This window comes from Garra rufa, chromosome 16, assembly GCF_049309525.1.
Source record: "Garra rufa chromosome 16, GarRuf1.0, whole genome shotgun sequence".
NCBI classification, from domain to species: Eukaryota; Metazoa; Chordata; class Actinopteri; order Cypriniformes; family Cyprinidae; genus Garra; species Garra rufa.
In genome coordinates this window covers 22,759,122-22,784,030 of record NC_133376.1, presented here as the reverse complement: position 1 = coordinate 22,784,030, position 24,909 = coordinate 22,759,122, and the positions used below count along the sequence as shown (strand labels likewise).

General features: G+C 35.6%; 1 protein-coding gene across 2 annotated transcripts in view; it reads right to left on the bottom strand.

The window, feature by feature from the left end:
* Positions 1-24,909, bottom strand: part of fstl5 (follistatin-like 5) — a 184,387-nt gene that overhangs the window by 11,127 nt on the left and 148,351 nt on the right. For both annotated transcript variants that reach the window (XM_073821086.1, XM_073821087.1), the window contains exons 11-15: positions 18,264-18,290; positions 18,021-18,139; positions 13,684-13,833; positions 6,981-7,088; positions 6,430-6,554 (exon numbers count right to left, since the gene is read on the bottom strand). In XM_073821086.1, the coding sequence (XP_073677187.1) occupies positions 6,430-6,554; positions 6,981-7,088; positions 13,684-13,833; positions 18,021-18,139; positions 18,264-18,290 (529 nt within the window). The remainder of the gene's footprint in view (positions 1-6,429; positions 6,555-6,980; positions 7,089-13,683; positions 13,834-18,020; positions 18,140-18,263; positions 18,291-24,909) is intronic.

The window sequence follows — 24,909 nt, the reverse complement described above, 5'->3', positions numbered from 1 at the left end:
CCATTCTGTTGGTGAATTTAACAAATAATTAGGCTATGTTAATAACTAAGGTAAATTTTAGTTTGAAATCCAACCTTTATAATCAAATACCGATATGATATAAGTAAAACATATATTTAAATTTTTTCTTTTTCATTTTTCTTGCATTGTTCAGAGGGCCGGTCCAAATGTTTTTTGAGAAAAACATTTCAGAAATTTTCTCTATGTTGTGGACTTTGATGGTGCAGTTTCTACATTTTTTAACCACAAATGCTTGTCTTGTCTAGCTCTGCTCTGGTTTAAGACCAGTTTAGTTTATGTCGAAAAACTCCCATCTTCTTTTCTCCTCCAACTTTAAAATCGTCCTACATCACTGACCTTCTTTGCACATTCACTTTGTAAACACTGGGTCAGTACTTCTGCAACTGTATTGAACCGGAGTGCACAGAGTATGCATGCACATGGCAGAGATTGACAATTTGAACATTTGAGGTTAAAAAGTATATAAGTTGTACATTTTTTAGAAAATAACCGATTGTTTCGCTAGATTTGACCCTTACTGGGATCGTTTAGAGGTTCAGCTTTGAGGCTGCTTTTAAAGTGCATTTCAGAGGTTCAAACTCAAGGGCACCTTAGAAGACCACTATACTGTATGGACAAAATTCCTGAAATGCTTTCCTCAAAATCATAATTTATTTCTTACTAAAAGACATCTTGGATGACAAGGGGGTGAGTAAATTATCTGTACATTTTTGTTCTGGAAGTGAACTAATCCTTTAACATGTATAAAGTTATACCAAATTTGTTTTTAATTTGTAAACAAATGCTGTCCTTTTGAACTTTATATTCAAAGAATCGTCAAAGATTGATGACTATAAATTTTTTTTATTGAGCATATTATTTATTGAGCATCACATGAGCATATTAGAATGATTTCTGAAGGATCATGTGACACCGAAGACTGGAGTAATGATTGCCATCACAGGAATAAATTACATTTTAAAATATATTAAATTGGTATTTTAATTGTAATAACATTACAGAATAAGACTTTTTTAAACTATATTTTTGATCAAATCAATGCAGCATTAGTGAGCTAATATATTACTAATTTGACAGTTTCATTATCTCCAGTGTTTTTTCTAAAGACTTGTTGGTACAATATGCCAACACAATTTAGTACATGATTTAAACACATTGGCCCGGTTTCACAGACAGGGCTTAAATTAAGCCAGGATTAGGCCATAGTTCAATTAGGACATTTAAGTAATTTTTATAAATGTGCTTCGAAAAAAACATTTTTGGTGTGCATCTTTAGACAAAACAAAGGCACTGATATATTTTAAGATCAGTCAGTGCAATTTTCTTTTAGTTGAAACAGCTCACACTTACATTTTAGTCTAGGACTAGACTTAAGCCTTGTCTGTGAAACCAGGGGATTATGTTTTTCCAACACTAAAATGTACAATACTGACTTTTTTTTTTTTTTTTACCATTTTAACGTACAATACTGAAGTACTGATGACACCTAAAATGTAAATTATTTACGTATGACATACGAATGAATCCTTAATGAACATTAAAATCATGGCATTAATTTAATTTTGATTATTTTCATCAATGGCATTATGTTTTCAATTGCATTATTAAATTGTTTACTTATTTTTGTAATATGAAATAACATTTTGTGTGATCGCTGCTGACAACTCATTAAAAAAATGTTAAACAAGACTATACTTTAAACCTTTAAAATGAATAACATTTCTACAATCGTTTAGTCATTACTTCTCATGTAATGTTTACTTTGTTTGCCATGGGACACAAAAGGTGTTTTCTCCGACATGCTGTGACTGACAATAAAACCATAAAATACACCAAAAATGCAACATAATTACAAAAGGAACCAATTTTAATCCAAATCTTCAGAATCCATAAGACTGCAAGGAACAAAACCAAATTCAAGCCTTTATTCAGCGATCTTTATCTCAGTCCTCAAAACCTACACTTACGTTCAAAATTAAAAAGTTGCAACTTCAAGAAACTTTACGACAAGATCAACGAACTTTCATTGGCTCTCGTCTGCTTTGTCACAGATGCGACGTGTTTCTGGTGATGTGTGTTTAAATGAGAAATCATGGATCATAATAATAATCTGGTTAATATTTATAGCAATTAACAACTTAAATTCTGCTCAGCATCTTATTCAAAACTATTGTATTCCACTAGAGAGGACTGCAGCTCCAACAGGTTTAGGTTTAACAATCTAAATCTAAAAGTCTTCAGAAGACCTGCAGCTCTCTAAATTTGTGTGTAAAAGGGATGTAGTTGTTCCAGATGCAGTCAATAATTCTGTGTCCACTTTACATACAAATACCTCTGAGATCAGCATGTCTGGTCTTGATCTGTGTCTGTTTCCTTATATAATCACTCCCTCAATCTTTATCTTATTCTCTTTAGATCAATGACATCATTCTTCAAACATCTTACATAACAGCATTTACAAAGAAACACAACTTCTTCATCCAAGAGCTAATGTCATGTGCAAAACCCAAAGACTTGCCAGGCGAAGATCAGAGGGCTGTAATACTTTACACTGGAGTTAACCTCTATTTCAGTATAGACGCTGATGTTGCACTCTGTTGACTCGGAGCACTGAAACACATTACTCCATCAGAGAGCGGACAGCAGAGCTAAATGTCACCTGCCTACTGGGGCAGAGCGCCAAAAAAGTGTACATACCCTCAACTGAGCGTCCTGCAGTTTATTCAAGAAAAACGAGAGTGACACGCACTGAACTCCAGTGACAGGAACCGAATTGTGGTGTGGCACGTATCAACTGGCGCAGTATTACTGCTAGTAAATATTAGGGTGAAAGCAAACAGCTGGGTTCCGTGACTCGTCTATGAGGAGGAGTGTGTATTTTGTGAGTGTGTGTGTGGCATGCGTGTAAGCCGTATTATCTCAGGCCTCGAAAGGATTGAAAATTAAACTGGTCTTTGTGCATTACGCCGTATCCTCTGGATGAACTCTCTATTGTGGGACTAAGATCATGTCTTTTAACAAAAGCTGGTCAATAGCTGTGCTGAGGCTCTGCAATTAAATTGCAACAGTACATGTTTATTCCCTAAAACCTTTATACAGCAGAAAACTATGGAAGCCACTGAATTAAAAAAAAAATGTTATTGTAACTTTTTATTTCACAATTCTGTCTTTTTCTGAGAATTGTGAGATATAAACGTGCAATTGTGAGTTATAAATTCAGAATTGTGTGATATAAACTCACAATTGGCAGACACAGCCAGAATTGCAAGATAACTCGCAATTCAATTTTTTTTCTCGTAATTGCAAGTTTGTATCTCGCAATTCTGACTTTTTTTCTTGCAATTCTGATTTTCTGAATTTATTTCTCAGAATTACAACTTCATTTCTCAAAATTGCGAGTTTATATCATGCAACTCTGAGAAAAAAGTCAGAAGTCTGAGAATTGTGGAAACGTTTTTTCTCAGAATTGTGAGATATAAACACGTCACAATTCTGACTTTTTTTCTCTGTTTTCTCAAGAAATACAGGTAGAATTGCGAGATAACTTGCAATTCTGACTTTTTTTCTTGCAAGTCTGACTTTTTTGATGGGGAAAAAAGACTGATATGTTCTCAGAATCGCAAAGTTTATTTCTCACAGTTCGACTCAACTTGCAACTGTTTCAGAAAAAGTCAGAATTGTTTATATCTCACAATTCTTACTTTATTTCTTAGAATTGCGAGTTTATTTTTTAGAATTGCGAAACAGAGCTTTAACTAAAGAGACTTTATAACCTGCAGTTGCAAGTTTATATCACGCAATTCTAAGAAAAATGTCAGATTTGCGAGTTTGTATCATGCAATTCTGAGGAAAAAGTCAGAATTGTGAGATGTAAACTCGCAATTGTGAGTTATAAAGCCCAAATTTGACAGGAAAAAGACTGAAATCTTCTGATATGCAATTCTGATGTAAACTCACAATTGAGAGAAAAAAAGTCAGAATTGAGAGAAAAAGTCGTATTTTTTTTATTTATTCAGTGGTGGAAACAGGCTTCCATAGAAACACTACAGTAAGGGACTATTTGAACTACAAGAAGATGTTTCTACATAGAAAAGTAAATAGCATAGAATCTATTAGCATTGCAGTGCTATAAATAAACTCTCAGTTATGATCATTTGACTGGATAGCCTTATTAAAATGTGAATATAAACTGAATGACAAACTGTCAATCATCTTGCCTCACAGGGTAAATCCATGGCTCTGATCCAAAACCTAGTGAGCAGCCTATGCAGGCAGTATTTTAAGGCATTATAGCTGTGCTGGAGACATTATGGCTATTGAAATAAGTGAATGAAAGCTCCCATAACACTTAAATAGAGTGGAAAAGTCAGATTTCTGAAAAAATACCATTCATTTTCTTCATGGGGAATTGATTTTTAACAATAACTTACAAACTGTTGATGACAGACTTATTATAAGCTACAAGGCTGTTGATCAATCCACATCTTACATCCTTGTATTAAAGGATTAGTTCACTCCTGAATTAAAGTTTCCTGATAATTTACTCACCCCCATGTCATCCAAGATGTTCATGTTTTTCTTTCTTCAGTCAAAAAGAAATTAAGATTTTTGAGGAGAAGATTTAAGTTTTTTTCTCCATATAGTTTCAGGGCAGCTTCAAAGGGTTCTACACAATCCCAGTCAAAGAATAAGGTTTATGTAGCAAAACAATGGGTCATTTTCTAAAAAAAAAAAAAAAATATATATATATATATATATATATATATATATATATATATATATATATATACTTTTTAACACAAATGCTCATCTTGCACTAACTCGACCTCACGGATTACGTACTGACCGACCCGGTGTTAACAAAGTGAACGTGCAAAGAAAGTCAAATGCCCTTGACCAAAAAAAGGTAAAACAACATTGTTGGACGATTTTAAAGTTAGAGGAGAAAATGAGATGGAGTTTTTTAACCTACCCTACCTTTTTGAACCAGAGTAACCAGATGAAGAAAATGACCGATCGTTTCACTACATAAGACCCTTATTCATTGAATGGGATTGTGTAGAGCCGTTTGAAGCTGCATTGAAACTGCAATTTGGACCTTCAACCCGCTGATCCCCATTGAACTCTACTATATGGAGAAAAATCCTGGAATTCATATCTTTTCGACTAACGAAAGAAAAACAAGAACATATTGGATGAAATAGGGGTAAGTAAATTATCATGAAATATTGGTAAGTACAGTCTTTGTCTTTTTGTACAATTTTCGTATGCTTCTCGGTTTCACATTGGTTGTAATGTTGTGATTCATCTTGCATTTGGTAGCTTTGGCTCAAAGCTTATGACTTACAGAAAAAAAATACTTCTGGAACCAAGGACACTGAGAAAGTGGGCTGGCACTGTTTCACTCTACAGAGCGTTCTCACTCAGGATGCTGCGTACGTAGGCAGCGAACAGCACGATTTTGGAACAGAGCATAAGATTTCTTTACAACCGTCACATTTGTGAATTTTATGTGAACATTTTAGATTGTTTGCCTCTCTTGTCATCGGCAGTGTAAGTTGCTCTCTCAATAAGGAGAACAAGTAAATCTCGCTAGCGTTTGGAATTGAGTCATTATTTTTTTATATTAGCACGACATGATAGCGTAAGTAAACATCCATCTGCCAGCAGGGGACAATAAGAGGATCAGGGCATGCTCAGTAATCTTCAACTCAGATTTTAATCAATTCAAATGAGATTTCCATATCCACGCAACATCTCCTGGTCTGTTTATTCAGGGTTTAGACACATTTCCCCCTCGACTACCTCTAAATCTACTTTCTCATATGAGTGACTATGAATGCGCAAAATGGTTTATTAAGATCTAAATGTCAGTCCACGAATGCAATTTACACAATATCCAGAACTAGAGATGTTTTCTCTGGAGTTCTAATCACAGTCAGTTCGTGTTCATACATCGCTCATATATATATATATATATATATATATATATATATATATATATATGTGACCATGGATCACAACACCAGTCAAAAGTTGCACGGGTATATTTGTAGCAATAGCCAACGATACACTGTATGGGTCAAAATTATCAATATCGGTTGTATATTTCCTACCGTAAATATATCAAAACTCAATTTTTGATTAGTAATATGCATTGCTACGAACTTCATTTGGACATTTTCAAAGGCAGTTTTCTCAATATTTACATTTTTTGCACCCTCAAATTTCAGATTTTCAAATTGTTGTATCTCGGTCAAATATTGTCCTATCCTAACAAACCATACATCAATGGAAAGCTTATTTATTAATGATGTATTAATGATGTATGTTTAAAAAAAATTGACCCTTATGACAGGTTTTGTGGTCCAGGGTCACATATATGATGGGAGTCTTTCTCTCTTTTACCTGATGTGATTGATAGTGAGGCTTATGGGAGGAATAAAGAAATCCTCCACTCTGTCGAAGCGATGGCCAACTGGCTGGGTGTGAATGGTGTGGTGGGATGTGCTTCCGCTGGCTTGGCTGATCACCTGATGTATGGAAGAATCACAATAGGACATCAGTGATGCAATTTTATTTGGGGTTTTATGCACACAAACATACAAAAGGGAGATTTGTGAATGTCTATGATAACACAATAAGTCAGAATTCCCCTTGTACTCTATGTATTCTGTCTGTGATTAACCAAAGCTATGCATTATGGGGGATAAGGCTGTGCCATTTATGCGATATGGAACCCCACTGAGACCCCTTGCTATGCTGTTCAAATTACATTACTTGGGAATGCTCTAAAAATGTCAACTAAAATCATCAAAACACACACTCAGCAGGGCCGACTCATATACTTGAATAATCAGATGAGAGAAGTAGTTAGGCAGAACGTCCCAGTACTCTTGTTGAAGAGGCATCAGGTGGTGATTAGCACTCGGTGATGAATCTGGAGTGATTTGACTTACCTGGAGGGTTGGAATGTTTTTCTCCAGATCTCCCCAGCTCAGGATCCACACCTGGTCATGAGACTTGTCATAGTGAAGCTTCACTGGAACCCGGTCGGTGCTCACAGTCTGTTGACAACAACAGATTAATGGTTTCAATTTGTCCAGATAATGTAGTTACATTTGAAGACTGAAAATGTAGTTCAGCAAGGCTGAGATAGCTGCAAGGTTGCACTTTAATCAAAGTGAAGCCAAAGAATTAATCTATTAATCAAAGAATCCTGAAAAAAATTATGTTTTACACAAAAATATTTAACAGAAGAACTGTTTTCAACATTAATAATAATAATAAATGTTACTTGAGCAGCAAATCAACATGTTACAATGATTTCTAAAGGATCATGTGACACTGAAGACTGAAAAAATGGCTGATGAAAATTCAGCTTTGCCATTACAGAAATAAATTATTGTTATTAAACATATCGAAACAGACAAAAATCATTTTAATTAGCAAAAATATTTCACAAATACTGTCGTACTGTACATTTGAACAAATAAAGCCTTGGTGAGCATTTGAGACTTCTTTCAAAACATAAAAGAAAATATACAAATATATTCATGCATACACATTTACTCATATAATATACTTTTTCATAGTCAGTTCACTATGAAAGCCTGTTTCCGGCACTGAATATAAAATTAAAAAAGGTTAAGAGACCTACAATTGCGAGTAACCAAGTCATAATTGCAAGAATTGGGAGATACAAACTTGCAGTTCGGACTTTTTTTTACTTAGAATAGCGTGATAAACCCACAATTCTGAGAAATGAAGTAAGAATTGCAAGATAAAACTCAGTTGAGAGTTATAATGATGTAAACAATTCAGATTTTTTTTCTCAGAACTGCATGATATAAAGTCGCAAAGTCAAAATTACAAGTTTTTTCCTTTGCAAAAGCATGTTTGTATCTCAAAATTCTAACTTTTTTTCTCAGAATTGTAAGATAAAATCTCACAATTGCGAGTAACGAAGTCATAATTGTAAGAATTGGGAGATACAAACTCGCAATTCTGACTTTTTTCCTTAGAATAGTGTGATATAAACTCACAATTTTGAGAAATAAAGTATGAATTGAAAGATAACAACTCAAGTTATAACACCAGAATTGCAAGATTTCAGAATTCAGAATTTTTTTTCTCAAAATTGCGTTATATAAAGTCAAAATTAAAAGTTTTTTCCTTTGCAAATACATGTTTGTATCTCTCAACTCTGATTTTTTTCTCTGAATTGAGAGATATAAACTCGTAATTGCAAATTACAAAGTCCAATTTTGAGGCAGAAAAAAAGACTGATCTGTTCTCAGAACTGCGAGTTTATATCTGTGTTATAAACTCAGAATAAAGTCACAATTGTGTCTGTCCTCGTGTCTCTGGAAGTCTGTCTCCTAGCTCGTGTTTCAGTTCTGTTTATTTTGTAATTCAAGTCGTGTTTGTGCCGTGTTGGCTGTTTTGTTTGTGTTTCGCTTTATTAAAAGATCTTCAGCCGCATTTGGACCCTGACCTCATTTCTCAACGTGACATTTATATCTTGCAATTCTGACTTTATTTCTCAGAATTGCAAGTTTGTATCAAGCTTTCTGAGAAAAAACTCAGAATTGTGGGATGATAAGTCGCAATTACCTTTTTCACATGATATAAACTCGCAATTGCGAGTTATAAAATCAGAATTGCAAGGCACAAACTCACAATTGTGAGAAATATCAAATGTGAGTTTGTATCTTGCAATTTTTTTCTTGCAATTCAGACTTTTTTCTCAGAATTGTCAGATATAAACTTGCAATTGTGAGTTATAAAGTCCAGTTCTGAGAGGACAAAAAAGACTGATATGTTCAGTTTATTTCTTACAATTGTGGCTTAAAGGTCCCATATTGTACACATTTCTGGAGGTTTAGTTTAGTTGTTGATGTCCTTAAGAATATATTTTTGTGGTATAAGTGCCAAAATCCATCTCAATACATTTTTACAGCTCCTTTTTTATGAGCTCTGTCAAGAACAGGTCGATTTTGGCCCATCTAATTAATATTCATGAGCCTCTCTTCTGATTGGCCTGTTGTTTTCTGAGTGACGCACAGCCAGGCCAATCACAGGTAACTACGGTCATGTATGCTGTAGCCGAGCCCAGAGTCTAGCCTGCTGTGGCTTGGTGATACTCAACGGGATATTTCAGAACGATCATTAATGTTTTTTCTTTTTCAAACACTGAATGCAGTAAGCTACGTAACTGTTGTTTAGTAAAGCCCCCTTTCACAATGCGTGCTGATTCTGGAAAATTACGGGAATGAGCGCTGTGTGAACAAAAGCCAGAACCAAATGCCATAAAGGCAGCGTTGTAGTGATGATGCATATTAACCTGCGACTCTTCACGATGGAAAAATATTTGCAAAGTGGAATGATCAGGCAGCTCCTCACTATCAGCGCTGAAGCACAGATCGTTCATCAGGTTAGATTCAGTTTAGTGAAATGTAAGCGTCGCATTACATCTCACATCCAAATGTCACATGTCTTTATGGGTTGTGTGTAAAGCACGCACAGATTCTGGAAAATCACTTTGTGAATGAACCAAATCAAACAATTCCGGAACAAATCATGGGAAACATTATCCGTGTATTTACCGGAATCGCTGTGTGAAAGAGGCTGAAGTTGACGTGCCAGTGGTCTCTTATATTCACGTTGTTCGGAAGCCTGTGCAATGATGTAGTTTCGACGTCTATAGACTGAACAGCATTTTCTCGACTTGTTTTCGTGCTGTTGTTGCTCAACAATGGCATGGACGCGATGTTGTCGGGTTTGACAAAAGGAGGGTGGGACGTGATTGGTGCTCGGGATGGTGACTGAAGGCGGTGACTGAGTAGATCGGACGTCACATTTTTACGGAAGTCACAGCGGCTCGAGAAAAGAAACAGCTACTTTAAGGAGGCTCTGTGCAGTTTACTGTGGATTGACTGTTTTGAAACTTATATGGTAGTTACATAGCCCCTAGACCTCAGTTGTCATGAAAAAAGCCAGGAAATTTCGATTTTGACAATATGGGACCTTTAATAACTTGGACCTGTGTGTAATAAAGTCAGAATTGTGAGTTTAACTTTATTTCTCAGAATTGTGACTTTATTTCTCAGAATTGTGAGTGTATAACTCTCAATTGTTTCTCACAATTTTGTGAATAAAAAGTCAGAATTGTAAGCTTGTATCACACAATTTTAAGAGAAAAAGTCAGAACTGTTAGACAACTCGCAATTGCAAGAAAAAAAGTCAGATTTCTGAGATAAGAAGTCGCAATTACCTTTTTTATTTTTAATTCTGTGGTGGAAACGGGCTTCCATAGCTCACTTAGAAATGGCATACAATCCAAATAGAAAGATGCTACAAGGTATTCTTCGTTGAGTGAAGAGAAATTTTATAATTATCTCACGCTAGGCGAAACTAAGACTTCAGCATTGCCCCTGGTCAGAAGAGCGTCTTTAAAAAACTGATCAATTTTCCACATCGTTTGCTTCTCAAGCATCCCTGTGAGAATTCAATGAAATAACTGGAAGTCATTATGTTAATTCACGAAGCAGATTCCCACCCATGGTTTTTAACATTCTACAAAAGTCACAATAAAAGTTTACAAGTTCACCAAAGCAACTATCCATGACAGAGAAAACGTGTGTTGCTTCCAAAAGCACAGCTGTATGTTTTTGTTGTTGTTGCACAAGCAGAGTTTGGTTATGGGTGTGCATTTTAAATGGAGTGCTGACAGTAACAATAGCTCAGCCCGTTTTGCAATAATAGCTTTGCATCCATATCCATTCTCTGTCACCTGGCTGGAGATATTCCACTGGGAAACAAATGATTCATTTTGTGCAGTGATAGCCTTACTGTGCAATTTTCACACCTCATTGTGCTTACATGGATGCGCACGAATATGAAAAAAAATGTTAATTTGCACATTGAGCGTTGGAAAAATGATTACACACTGTCTCAGTGGGACAGACCTTTTTTTCTTCAGCATGTCTCTTACTTCAGATAAGTGTATTCATCTAATGCAGCATTCGCTGTTAAGTCCTCCACAATGTGAGCATTTGCACAGCTTGTTTCGACAACACACGGCATTAAAAGAAAAGAAGAGACGACTAGTGTTCGTGTGTAGCTATGATGAAGGAGGGTGATTGTTGTCTTCAGCGTCAATCTCCATGTGTGCGATAGTCTGTGGGAGCAGATGTGCACGTTGAATTTTTATCCCAGCACATCCCTCCCTCCTTACAGGGATTAGACTGAATAATAAACTCTTCAGTACAGACAAACAATTTCTCTACCACTATCCTTAGCAGTTCATATGTACTAAAAAGTTTTGGTTAAATAGGATATCCTTAAGACTCAAAACATCCTTAGGCAAATATTAGATTCTTCTCTTGTTTCTTGGTTTATAAAAAATCAGGTGGCTAATTAGCACTTGCTAATCTGAGGTAATGAAAACCAAACTCCCAGGTGATTGAATGATCCCAAGTGTGACCCTTGCCAGCACATTATGAGGCATCTTGGAATACCCAAGTGAGGCCTGGCAATGAGAAAGTCTTGCTGGCACTCATCTGGGCATTCACTCTGAAACAAAACCACTTTGTTTTAGCCTGGAATATCAGCCGCATGTCTACATGAGATACGCAGCTACCTAAAACCAAACAATTTAAATGATAGACCACAGAAAGTCATTGACAGTATCTACTTCTCATCTATTTCATGAATAATTCACTAAAAAAAAAATCAAAATTCTGCCACCATTTACTCACTCACATGTGTTTCCAAAACTGAATGACTTTCCTTTGTCTGAGCAACACAAAAATGACTGTTTTTGAGTTTCTCATGCTGAAGTCAATTTTAATTTTTTTTTTTTTTTTCGGTTTTAGCAATTTCAGTATAAACTTCAATGTAGTTTCCAGCAACATCTCCAAAGTTTTTTTTACCTAATATTTTATTTTATTTTATTTTATTTCAATTACCAAAATCTAATTAGTTGTTTTAACTTAACAGTCACAGCACTGTCTAGTTCTCTTTAGTCAGTTTATCAGAAAGTTAACAATGTTTTATCGACAAATGTTTTATTACCAAAACATTGTTTTGAGTAATATCTTTTTAACAAATCAGTCAACATTTTGCATGCTGGTTTGAAGCAACTTGAGGGAACTACTCAGCACATTATTGAATGTCCATGGTAGATTAAATGGTTTAGACTTTGCCTACCATGTGGAAACGAAGAATAAACATGTTAAATAACAATGTTATAATATGCAAACTAGAATTGTAATGAAAAATTGTGGATTTGAAGATTTGAATTATGCCGCAAACATTATGCGGCACACTACATATATTAAAAGAATAGTTCGCTCATGACTTAAAATTTCCAGATAATTTACTCACCCCAGTGTCATCTAAGATGTTTTATGTTTTATGTTCATGTTCTTTCTTTCTTCAGTCGAAAAAAAATTAAGGTTTTTGAGGAAAACATTTCAGGATTTTTCTCCATATAGTGGACTTCAATAGGGATCAGTGGGTTGAAAGTCCAAATTGCAGTTTAAATGCAGCTTCAAAGGGCCCTCCACAATCCAAGACAAGGAATAAGGGTCTTATCTAGCGAAATGATCAGTAGTTTTCTAAAAAAAAATGTAAAAAGTATATACTTTTTCCCACAAATGCGATGTGGCATTACGTAATTACGTTGGAAAGGTCACACATGGTTAGATCTTCATCGTACTTTGGTTATGTGTACTTTGGTTAAAAAAAATAGGGTAGGGTGAAAAACTCATCTCATTTTCTTCTCCAACTTCAAAATCATCCAACATCATTGTTTTACCCTCTTTTTTGTACTGAACATTTGACTTTCTTTGCATGTTCGCTTTGTAAACACTGGGTCTGTCACACGTGACCCTTCTGATGTAACTCAGAATCTCAGAATTACAAGTTTATGTGTTTTAAACTCAGAATAGAGTCACAATTGTGGATTTATATCTTGCAATTCTGAATTTATTTCTCAGAATTGAGAGTTTTCATCATGCTTTCTGAGAAAAAAAGTCAGAATTGTGGGATGATATGTTTATTTTTTATTCAGTGGCCGAAATGGGCTTTCATAGTTCACTTATAAATTGCATGATTATAAACTTGCAACTTCAAAATCATCCAACATCGTTTTACCTTCTTTTTTTGTAATGAACATTTGATTTTCTTTGCATATTCGCTTTGTAAACACTGTTTCCGTTCCATGTGACCCTTCCAATGTAACTATCTAATGCGTGAAGCATTGAGCTAGTGCAAGACAAGCATTTGTGGTTAAAAAGTATATGCTTTTTATTTATATATTTTTTATTACTTTGGAGAATCTTAAAAAAGACCCTTATTCCTCAAATGGGATTCTGTAGAGCACATTGAAGCTGCATTGAAACTGCAATTTGGACCTTCAACCTATTGATCCACACTGAAGTCCACTATTTGGAGAAAAATCTGGAATGTTTTCCTCATAGACTTTAAGTCCTTTTTGATTAATGGAAAAAAGACATGAACATGATGACATGGGGGTGAGTACATTATTTAATTCAGGTAAAGTTATCCTTTAAAATGCAGCATTATTTAAACGTGATGATGTGTCGATGGTGTGTTCATGAGAATAATGCTTTCGTTACTGATTCATTGGCTTACCTGAACAGCTTTTTGGGATTGGATGTCTACAATGAGCAACCTGTTCAGCAAAGGCTGTGTGGCGTAAATGAACTTGTCCTTCACGTTGACGGCTGATGTCCACATACATTTCTGATCCTTCTCTCCCTCCACTTGTGGACAGACCTCCTCCTTCATGAATAAGATACAAAAAAAGGATAATCAAAATTGATACATAGAAATATTAAGGAGTATTATAGAGAATGAATTTCAATAGTGGCTCTTCACTTGAAGAGTGAACACTTGAAGGTCAACAATGCTACTAAAATTTCCACGAACCCACAAAAATGAGTTTTTTAGAACAACTGAATCTGTACAACTATACAAGCAAATGTATAAGCATCTCAGAGCAAGGGATCTTGTGGATGTGGACTGATAGTGGGCAGAAGTGTCATCATGGAGACAAACTCTGTCAAAATGTGAGCGGCTGTCAACCCTGAGGCTGAATGTGCTATGGTTAAAGAGGTGAGAACCGCCTGATTGATGGCCACAGAGGTTGTGCAGAAGTAGGCGTCTCCTGTGGTGATTCTGTTGACTGGGCTACTCAAGGGCTGTCGACGACAATCAAGACGGAGACACAGACTGATGGGACTGGATGCGTCTGGTCTAGCGACACTCTTGCAAAACTCAAATAGAGTTTTATATGGCACAAGAACATAACATTTGGTCATGTTAATGCTCAATAGAAATAAAACACCAACAAAAAAGTTTAAGAGAGTATATGGGTGCCACTTATCAAATTTAATCGGCCTAGACTTAAAAACACTATTTATATTAAAACTAATAAAAGTTTAAACAAAAAGTGGAATAATTTTTCACCATTTCAGCATATTTTAATCTAATTTTGTGTAATCTCAAAGTTAACTATTCAGTCAGCTGTAAAAAACTGCAAATGCAATCCGTATGATCTTCAAACTGATACAATAAATATTTAAAAACGAGGGAAGTACATGTGGCAGTGATTTCCCACAAGCAGAACATAGGAAAAACATATCGTAATGCTCTCTAAATGTTCTTCCCCAGACAGAGTTTGCACCGGGGCTTGCCGTTAAGGCCTGGCATTTGATTGATGTCCTAATAGAGGCCTGCTGCCTCTCTAGAGGCTGGAAACTCAAGCTCTCACCGCCCCGAGCTCCAAACAAACACAGCTGTCTCATCAGCATACCCAGCTCCAATGCAACAGCAGAACAGAGGAAGGCAATCATTTAATAGCTTCTGTAAATCTAGCAGCTGTCTATCAGAAAGAGCCGAGAAATGATATGTAGAGTCAAGGAGGGATGAGAGCGATGTAAAGTGACGGAGGAGGAGCTCAAATGATGTCTGTGATGAGGATAAAACTCCATGTGGTTAAATTACTGGTCATGTCAGGACAGGAGGCTCTGTGCTGATGATGTTCATTTCAATAAGCAACCAGTGGAATTAAGGAAACGAAACAGGATAGAAGGATGGAACAGATGAAAAGAAAGAAAGAAAGAAAGAACTGAATGAATTGAAATAAGGGTGGATGGACTGATGGAAAGAAACAATGACACAGAAAAGGAAGGAAGGAAGGAAGGAAGGAAGGATAGATAGATAGATAGATAAATAGATAGATAGATAGATAGATAGATAGATAGATAGATAGATAGATAGATAGATAGATAGATAGATAGATACATACATACATACAGTAGATAGATAGATAGATAGATAGATAGATAGATAGATAGATAGATAGATAGATACATACAGTAGATAGATAGATAGATAGATAGATACATACATACAGTAGATAGATAGATAGATAGATAGATACATACAGTAGATAGATAGATAGATAGATAGATAGATAGATAGATAGATAGATACATACAGTAGATAGATAGATAGATAGATAGATAGATAGATACATACAGTAGATAGATAGATAGATAGATAGATAGATAGATAGATAGATAGATAGATAGATAGATACATACATACAGTAGATAGATAGATAGATAGATAGATACATACATACAGTAGATAGATAGATAGATAGATAGATACATACATACATACAGTAGATAGATAGATAGATAGATAGATAGATAGATAGATAGATAGATAGATAGATAGATAGATAGATAGATAGATAGATAGATAGATACATACATACATACAGTAGATAGATAGATAGATAGATAGATAGATAGATAGATAGATAGATAGATAGATACATACAGTAGATAGATAGATAGATAGATAGATAGATAGATAGATAGATAGATAGATACATACAGTAGATAGATAGATAGATAGATAGATAGATAGATAGATAGATAGATAGATAGATAGATACATACAGTAGATAGATAGATAGATAGATAGATACATAGAGTAGATAGATTGATAGATAGATACATAGATACATACAGTAGATAGATAGATAGATAGATAGATAGATAGATAGATAGATACATACATACAGTAGATAGATAGATAGAAAGATAGATAGATACATACAGTAGATAGATAGATAGATAGATACATACAGTAGATAGATAGATAGATAGATAGATAGATAGATAGATAGATAGATAGATAGATAGATACATACATACAGTAGATAGATATATAGATAGATAGATGGATGGAGATAAAGAAAGATGGACAGAATGGAAGAAAGAAAGAAAGAAAGAGTTGGTGAATAGAATGAAGGGTGGATGATAGAAAGAATGAAAGAGAAAAAGGAAGGAAGAAAGGAAGGAAGGAAGCAAGGATGAATGAAAAGAATGGAAGGAAAGGTGATGCATGAATGATGGAAAAAAGAAGAAATGATAGATAAAAATAGTGGATGAACAGAATTAAGGGTTGATGGATGGATAGGAACAATGAAAGAGAAAAAGAAGGAAGGATGGAAGGAAGGAAAGATGATGCATGAATGATGGAAAAAAGTAGAAATGATAGATAGAGGGGTTCAAGAAAGAAAGTAAGAGTGGGTGAACAGAAAGAAGGGTGGATGTAAGGATATGTAATGGATGGACAAAGAATGAAAGATAAAGGGAAGGAAGGAAGGTTGAGGCAAGAATGATGGAAAAAAGTAGAAATGATAGAAGGGTTCAAGAAAGAAAGGCAGAAAGAGTGGGTGAATAGAACAAAGGGTGGATGGAAGAATGTGTGATGGATGGACAGAAAGAATGAAAGAGAAAAGGAAGGGAGGAAGAATTGATGGATGGATGGAAAAAGATGATGAATGGAAGAAAAGAAAAATGAGGAAAGGAAGGATGGAAGAATGGATGGAACAATAAGGATGATAGGTGAAGAGAATAAAGGATGATAGATGAATGGATGGATAAATGAAGAGAGTGAAAGAAAAGGGTAGATTGATTGATAGAAAGAGAAAGAAATAGAATGAAGGAAGGAAGAATAGAAGGATGGATGCATAGATGAAAGAGAAAGAAAGAAAGAAAGAAAGAATCAAGGTAGGAAGGGAGGGAAGAAGAAACAAAGGATGATGCGTGAATGATGGAAATAAGAAGAAATGATGGATGGATGGATGGAAAAAATGGCTGAATTGATAGACAGATGGAATAAAAAAGAAAAGGAAGGAAGAATGGAAGGATGGATGGATGAAGAGAATGAAGGAAGGAAGGAAGGAAGGAAGAAAGGATGATGCATTAATGATGGAAAATAAGAAAAAATGTGCATATGAAGGGTGGATAATGGAAAATGATGGATAGATGGATGTGTGATGGATGGATGGATGGATGGAAAGAATGAAAGAAAAAGAAGGAAGGATGAACTGATGGATGATGGAAAGGATGGAAGGAAGAATGATAAAAAAAGAAGAAATGATGGATGAATGATGGATGGATGAAAAAAATGAGAAAAAGAAGAATGATGAATGGAAGAATGGATTGAACAAAGTAAGAATGCATACCTGCAGGTAAACAGAATAAAGGGTAACAGATGAATGGAAAAAATGTAAAAAAGAAAAGGTTGGACGAATGAATTGATTGAAAGAACGAGAAAGAAAGAAAGAAATGGAATGAAAGAAGGAAGGAAGGAAGGATAGAGTAGAAGGATGGATACATAGATGGATAGATGAAAAAGAAAGAAAGAGAAACTGAAGGATAGGCTGATTAAAAGAACAGCATGCATCACACTGTATGTAGCTATTCATGCAAACACCAGCAATCAATCATTTTTGTTGCAAAATAATTGCACAAAAATGCTGCTAAACAAAAAGCAGCCATACTTCACACTTTGCTTGCAGTTACAGCAGGCAGTAGGGAAAACAGAGGCTTTATGTTGCACATTTAAAAGTACTTAAACCTTTCCTGTATATGACAGCTCACCTGCAGGCCAAGAAGCTTCTCGCTGGGTTTGATGTGTCTCTGAATCTCACAGGCCACTGGCTGGATGACTTTAATACCGTCCTCATAAAACACATAGAACATGTTTCCAATTCCCAGACCTGTAGCATGACATAGATGAGACTGTTCAGGGCTCGAGGTTAACTTCAACATTTCCATTAACATCATATACCTGAATCCAGACATACACTAGACATTAATATTGCATTGAAACGCAATGCTTACCTTCTTCCCTCCACAGGATGTTTGCCACTGGAAGAGAACACAAAGAACACTCACGTAAGAGAAGTTCACTTTACTTTCCTCATCTAAAAAGTTTAAAAAACCATCCCACTAGAGATAAAAGATGAACTCACACTTCTGGCTATAAAAACCTCCCACAGATTATTGCAACAACATTTGTGTTTTCTTTCTACAGTGGTTTAATGCTGAGAGTTGTGTTTGATTTGGCCAAGTAATTATACTCTGCAACCTGAGGAGCTTATTGATTTGACTCGCTCATGTGTAATCAATACTGTGTCGGCATTGTACATTGAGGTCGGCCTGCGGGGATTTATACACTCGCGCACAGTCACCAACCACACGGAGGAAACAATGTGCATTAGGGTGAAAGTCGGAGCTTATCTTTGCATTAAGCATGATTATTTACCCATAACTGCTAGAGCTCAGACTAGTATTACCTTTTAAAACACTTAAACTTTAGAGATTGAGATCAATGCCTTACTAACAATGATCAAATACCTTTAAAATGGCTCTTATGGCAATCAAGCGGCTTAGCAAAGTGTCGCTGAAGCATAACCAAAAAATATCACACGCAATTAACTCCTGAAAAATTCCTAAAGCATTTTAGTACAGAATAAATTGGCTAATAACTACAACAAAACACCTCCATTAGAAAGGAATGATTACTGATGGCCTCAGCATTTGTGCTAAAATAACATGATGGTCATTACCTACAAATGACCGATATGCCATTATTATGCTTGTGCAATATTTGTCACCAAGGATCCATTGATAAATATGACTCGTTAGCATGAGAGAACAGTGCATTATGCCAATAATGACCGAATTCTCCTCTGGGTTGTCCACTAGTGCAGTTTGTAGTGAAGATGTGACCTCCAACCGTTCCTCAGCAATCTGATTCAGTCTCTCACAGTCTGCGAATCAATCTCCCACAATTCACCTGTGCTACAATCCCTACACTAAGCGATTCTCATTCTGCTCTCTCACTTCATCAAGGAGACAGGAGAGCGGAGAAACGGAGCTAGAGGTAATCTTCAAAAAGTCCTTAGTCAAGTTCTTTTTCTATGAGTTAATGCATCTGCGCAATCTGAAAGACTTTTGTGAAAAATATTGCCGTTGCATCAGCAACTGATGAGGAATGTAAAAAGACTTAGGAAACATGGAGCTCCACTAAAATAAAAAAAGGAAATGGTTTGGAAGAAATGCGATCTGTGTTGACCGAGTCTCTTTCTAATAACACAGAGTACTGACACAATTCATCACCAGGCAGGGGAAATAAAGAATCGTGGCGTATGGACACTGGTGGAGCATAGACACTAGTGAAATAGAGAGTCAAAGTTTTCTGTGTTTGTCGGTATTGACAATAATTGTGATAGTTATATAATGAAATAATGTTACTGTGTTAATTGGGGTGTTGCAATATATTGCAAGGTATAAGGAATTGATGATATTTGAAAATGAATAGTACACATAGGACAATATGACATAATAATCTAGCACCAGCACCATTAAAGAGTGTTAAACACTCACTTTTGATTTGTTTTATTCATACTCGACACCGGAGGGCATAGGAGTAATAAAACAAATGACTTTCCAGGAAATGACTGGAGCAAAAACCTTTGGAAGGCAAGCCTGCAACCTTTACCCAAAAAAACTGTATGGCTAATGCCAACGCTGCGATGCAGGGAAGGAGACCAGATGCCATTTTCTGAATGGCTGTCAATGGAGGAGAGGCTTCACTATGCTGAATAAACAGATTTTTTGAGGAAACAGCTTTATCGTTTAATAAATCTTCAACATTTTCACACTAAACAATAGTTTTGGGTTTACATATTTTTAGAGTTTACAGCAGACTTTTTGCAACAGGTGGGATTCAACTTATGGTACTTCCCATTCATTCCTATGGTGTCTGTAAACGGCGAATTAGTGTCGCACAACTCACTGAAATTCAGTGATGTCAAGGCTGTAATTTGATTGGCTATCAAGACACACATGAGATCAATTTGACATAGCATGATTGATTGATTTTATTATATAAATATCACAATATACCGCTCTCGTCAATTTTTGTGGCTACGATAACTCTGTAGTGAAAAATCTGATATTGTGCCAGCCCTAGTTCAAAGTTACTTCATTTTTGATGTTTATAGATATTTTATAAATAATAGTTGAATATATAAAAATGACCCTGTTTAAAAGTTTACATCCCCTTGATTCTTAATACTGTGTTCTAACCTGAATGATCCATTCTGTGTTTTTGTTTAGTGATAGTTGTTCATGAGTCCCTTGCTTGTCCGGAATGGTTAAACTGCCTGCTGTTTTTCAGGAAAATAATTCAGGTCCCACAAATTCTTTGTTTTGTTTTTTTTGGTTGTTTTTCCTTCATCAGTGAGAAACAAGAAAGCAGTAAAACGAGAAATGGTACAGTAAAACTGTTTGCACTACAAACCAGTGTGCTCATAATTAAGATAATACATTAAAATAGTATGGTAAGACACACCAATTTGCAATATCAAGCAGCAAAGCGTCTTCTACAGCTGAAAATAGCTGGACGTGGATGAGATCGGTAGCCAGACCTATAAAATTTACAAATGGCCACACCCACTCTTACAGGAAGAAAAAGGTGGATAAAAAAGCTTATAAAAAAGCTAAATTTCTACATTGTATTGCATAATTTAGGTCATCCATCCATAAAAACGGTTCAGGTTAGTGGAACACGGCTGCTGGGAAAAACCACAAACCTTACCTCAAATGCACTCTGACCAAAACGCAATGTTCCCAACAGCACATTTCAAGCTGCCAGTGGGAGATAAAGCAGTGGTCCGAGTCGGCTGTAATGGCATAACAGGTGAAGGCCACTGTTGGACTCTAATTAGGTCTCCAACACAACGGAAAACTAATCAAGACAAATGCCTGGGGTCTGCGTTTCTGCTTTGCCTCTCTGAATCATTCATGGGCCTATCAAAGTATTCATGAGTTGAGAATGCAACTCTGCGTCTATCACGTTAATGCTCCGTTATGCAAATTCCCTTGGTGGTCCTGCATAATTAAAAGAGCCAACATGATTTAATTATGACAATTATGAAGACTCAATAAGTGATAATGCTATATGACAGACGGATTTGTCGAAGTAACCTTTCCCACTTTCTACATGTGGTGTGTAGCATGTTTTTGGAAAAATACTGTGTATTCGGTAGCCTTGGAAGGTCATGCTACCTTACAGATCTTATTTTGCTAGTATTGCTTTCTTTAAACTTTAATACAAACTCCAACAGTCTTTTGGATATTGAGGTTAATGCCCTCAGGTATAGGGCAACACCTCAGAGAAGGGCTGATAGACTCCAGAAAACACATTTGATGAAAGAAGGAAAAGAAAATAGCCACTAATTTCTGCCTTAGAGCGGTGATATGGAGTGTAAGGTTAAACTGTCTGGGAAAACTGGTCTTTAGATGCATCTTTGCACACACAGGATGTGTTCAGTAAGAAGAAAAGGCACTCAATTTTTAGCTGAAGAAATTCAGATTGAAACAGATTATAATACTGTATATGCATATCATTCACTCCCTCTCAAGTTGCTCCAAATCCATTTTCCTTACTTTCTTCCATGCAACACAAATGCATTCCACACAATCAGAATAAAGCAGCATTCAAACTTTGAAAAGGATGCAACAGTACATACAGTTCAAAAGTGGTTTATATGACGTATGTGCTATTTTAACTTTTGCAGAAGTAATACAAAATCTCTGGGTGAGAAAAAAAGACCAATTTACTGAAACAAGCTGTAAGAATTTTGAATAATAAGAGTGAATGAACTCGTTCAGACAAGTTTTCTGAACTAGGAGAAACTATTCATTAAGAATCTGAAAGAAATAAAAGTGCCACATACAATGCAGTTTCTTTAGATTCGAGCTCTGTGCACTTGGCCTAAAACTTTGCCAGTGGAGCATTGAATGGCAGAGGTGAGCATGATCACTGGCATATCCCAGCATGCAGTGGCAAAGAGATGCTGACATTGTTCTGATGGGCCTGGTCTGTGACAGAGCAGAACACAAAATTACAGGGTCGGAAATGATAATTCTGTCAAGATCCCTACAGTAGAGCCTAGACTGCCTGATCCAAACAAACAACATAGCAGATAAATGGACAAAGTAACCATCCCATTTGACATTTGACATTTGCCAAGTCTCTTGCTAACATACAAGAGTTTTGTGTTTGACTATGGAATTGTGGGTACTCAGAGACATTTTGTTTCTCTGCATCTGTTCTTTTATTTCCATTCACCATCTCTCCTGATAACACTGGAGCAAACATGGAATCCTATAATCCAACAAGCACACAGCTGCAGGAGACCGCCGGGAGATCAGCACTACTATTGTTTGTATGTTTGCAGCAGGTGGTGTTTATCTGACAGCCTTAAATACTTGGCCGGTATTTTTTTTCCCCCATGACAAGACAGCAACAGCATATTGTCTCTCTTCTTCTTAGATGATGAGCACAATCACACCTGAGTGCTTCACATCACCCCAGCCTCAAATCACTCGTCTGTTTAAATCGTCCTCCCACAGCTCACATCTGCTGACATTTCCATGGTAAAAATATCTCCTAGGACCCGAGATGTACTCAAATATTTGATGATAGTAACTTACTACAGAATTTGCTTTACTACTAAATTGAACCAGGGTGTTTGTGTTGTTTTACAAAGGAGACTGTTTTTGATGCCAGACTATTAGTCATTCTGTACTACAAGCAGTACTAAAGTACTGTCCAAAAATAATGATGGTTTCCAAACTCGTTTCCTAAAAAGCTAATTCTTGAACTAATACCTCTGAGATAGATGACAACATTAAACATACTTTTTGAAATGCAAAACGTTCTGGAAAAAGTACTGAGTACTAAAAAGAACAAAATGTCTCCTATCAGGAAACAAACCGGGGCAGTATGAAACTACTGACTCTTCTATTTGATTCATAATTAACATTAAGTTTATATGTTTACATCGTTTAAAAGTTTGGGGCCAGTATGATTTTTTTTATTAAAGAAATTAATACTTTTATTCAGCAATAATGCATTTAAAGGATTCAATCTTGATTTAACAAGATTTTTAATAACTCCACCTCCCCTATAGCAGAGAATAAGTGGAATTGTTCCTCAGGGGACACTATAGCACACTATCTGATATGATACTATAGCTGATGGCTGCATGCTTACAATTTTATCTCTAATAGTATCGATCTTGGAAGTAAAGTAGTTTATCAAGTCATTACTGCTGAGCTGTGCCTGTTGATGCTTTATTTTTTGGTAATTTAGCCAGTGTATTGAATAAATATGTGGGGTTGTGTTTGTTTTCTTCTAAAAGAGACAAAAAGTAATCAGATCTAGAAGTTTTTAAGTCTTTTCTGTAGGAGAAAATACTTTCCCTCGATGCAATACAAAATACCTCTAGTTTTGTTTCTTCCAGCTGCACTCCATTTTCCAGACTGCTCTCTTTAGGCCATGAGTCTGCTCGCTATACTACTGTTTTTCTTAATTTTCCTTAAGTGTAAAGGAGCAACCGTATCCGAAGTGCCAGAAAACCAGATAACCATAAAAACTAAGCATTTTTATAGTTATCGTTATTGGTCATTTTCAAAACCAATTTGCCCAAAAAGTATTTACTAACATTTTAAGAAAGTTTTTGTCAGAACTCAATATAATAATGATAATAATAAATATTGGCCCTAAAAACATGTTGACTGATCCCTACTTTTTGTCTCTCAAGCAACAAATCAGCATATTAGAATGATTTCTGAAAGATCATGTGGCACTGAAGACTGGAGTAATGACTGCTGAAAATGTATGTTTACTATCACAGGCATACAATTAAAAAAAAAAAACATACTAATTTAACTGTAATAATATGTACTTTACTAAACCTTTCTTTCTTTCTTTCTTTCTTTCTTTCTTTCTTTCTTTCTTTCTTTCTTTCTTTCTTTCTTCATCCTTCCTTTATGCATCCTTGGTGAGCATAAGAGATATAAAAATTTCTTACCAGTTCCAAACTTTTAATCGCTAGTGTTTATATAGATTTTGAACTTCTCAAACCCTGTTTGTTAAGCCAGAAGTACACATTTTGGCCTGATTAAACAAACACAGCAATTTTTGTAAACAACAACTATAAAACTTACTGTATAGTTGTTTGTGCTCATTAAACTGGGAAAGATAATGTATTTTAATACACACTTCAATTTAAACACCATTAGAAACAAAATTAGAAAACAGCATACTATCATTGCAGTGGACTTTTTACTCAGTGGACCTTAAATTTTGACTTTTTGGGTGGACATCCAATTTCATGATCTCTAAAGCACTGTGGCTGGGCTGAGGGACACTGTCTGACCTTTAAATCTTGAGGGAAGAGGGAGAGAGAGAACAAAGAAATAGTAATAGTCCAAAAATAATAATGGTTTCCAAACTCGTTTCCTAAAAAGCCAATTCTTGAACTAAACCAATACCTCTGAGAACAACATTAAAACATACTTTTTGAAATATCTGATCTGTAAAAAGAGGCAGGAGACTGTACTAAATGTCTTTTATCAGTGAACAATCCGGGACAATATGAAACGCTGACTCATTCAATATGCATAAAAT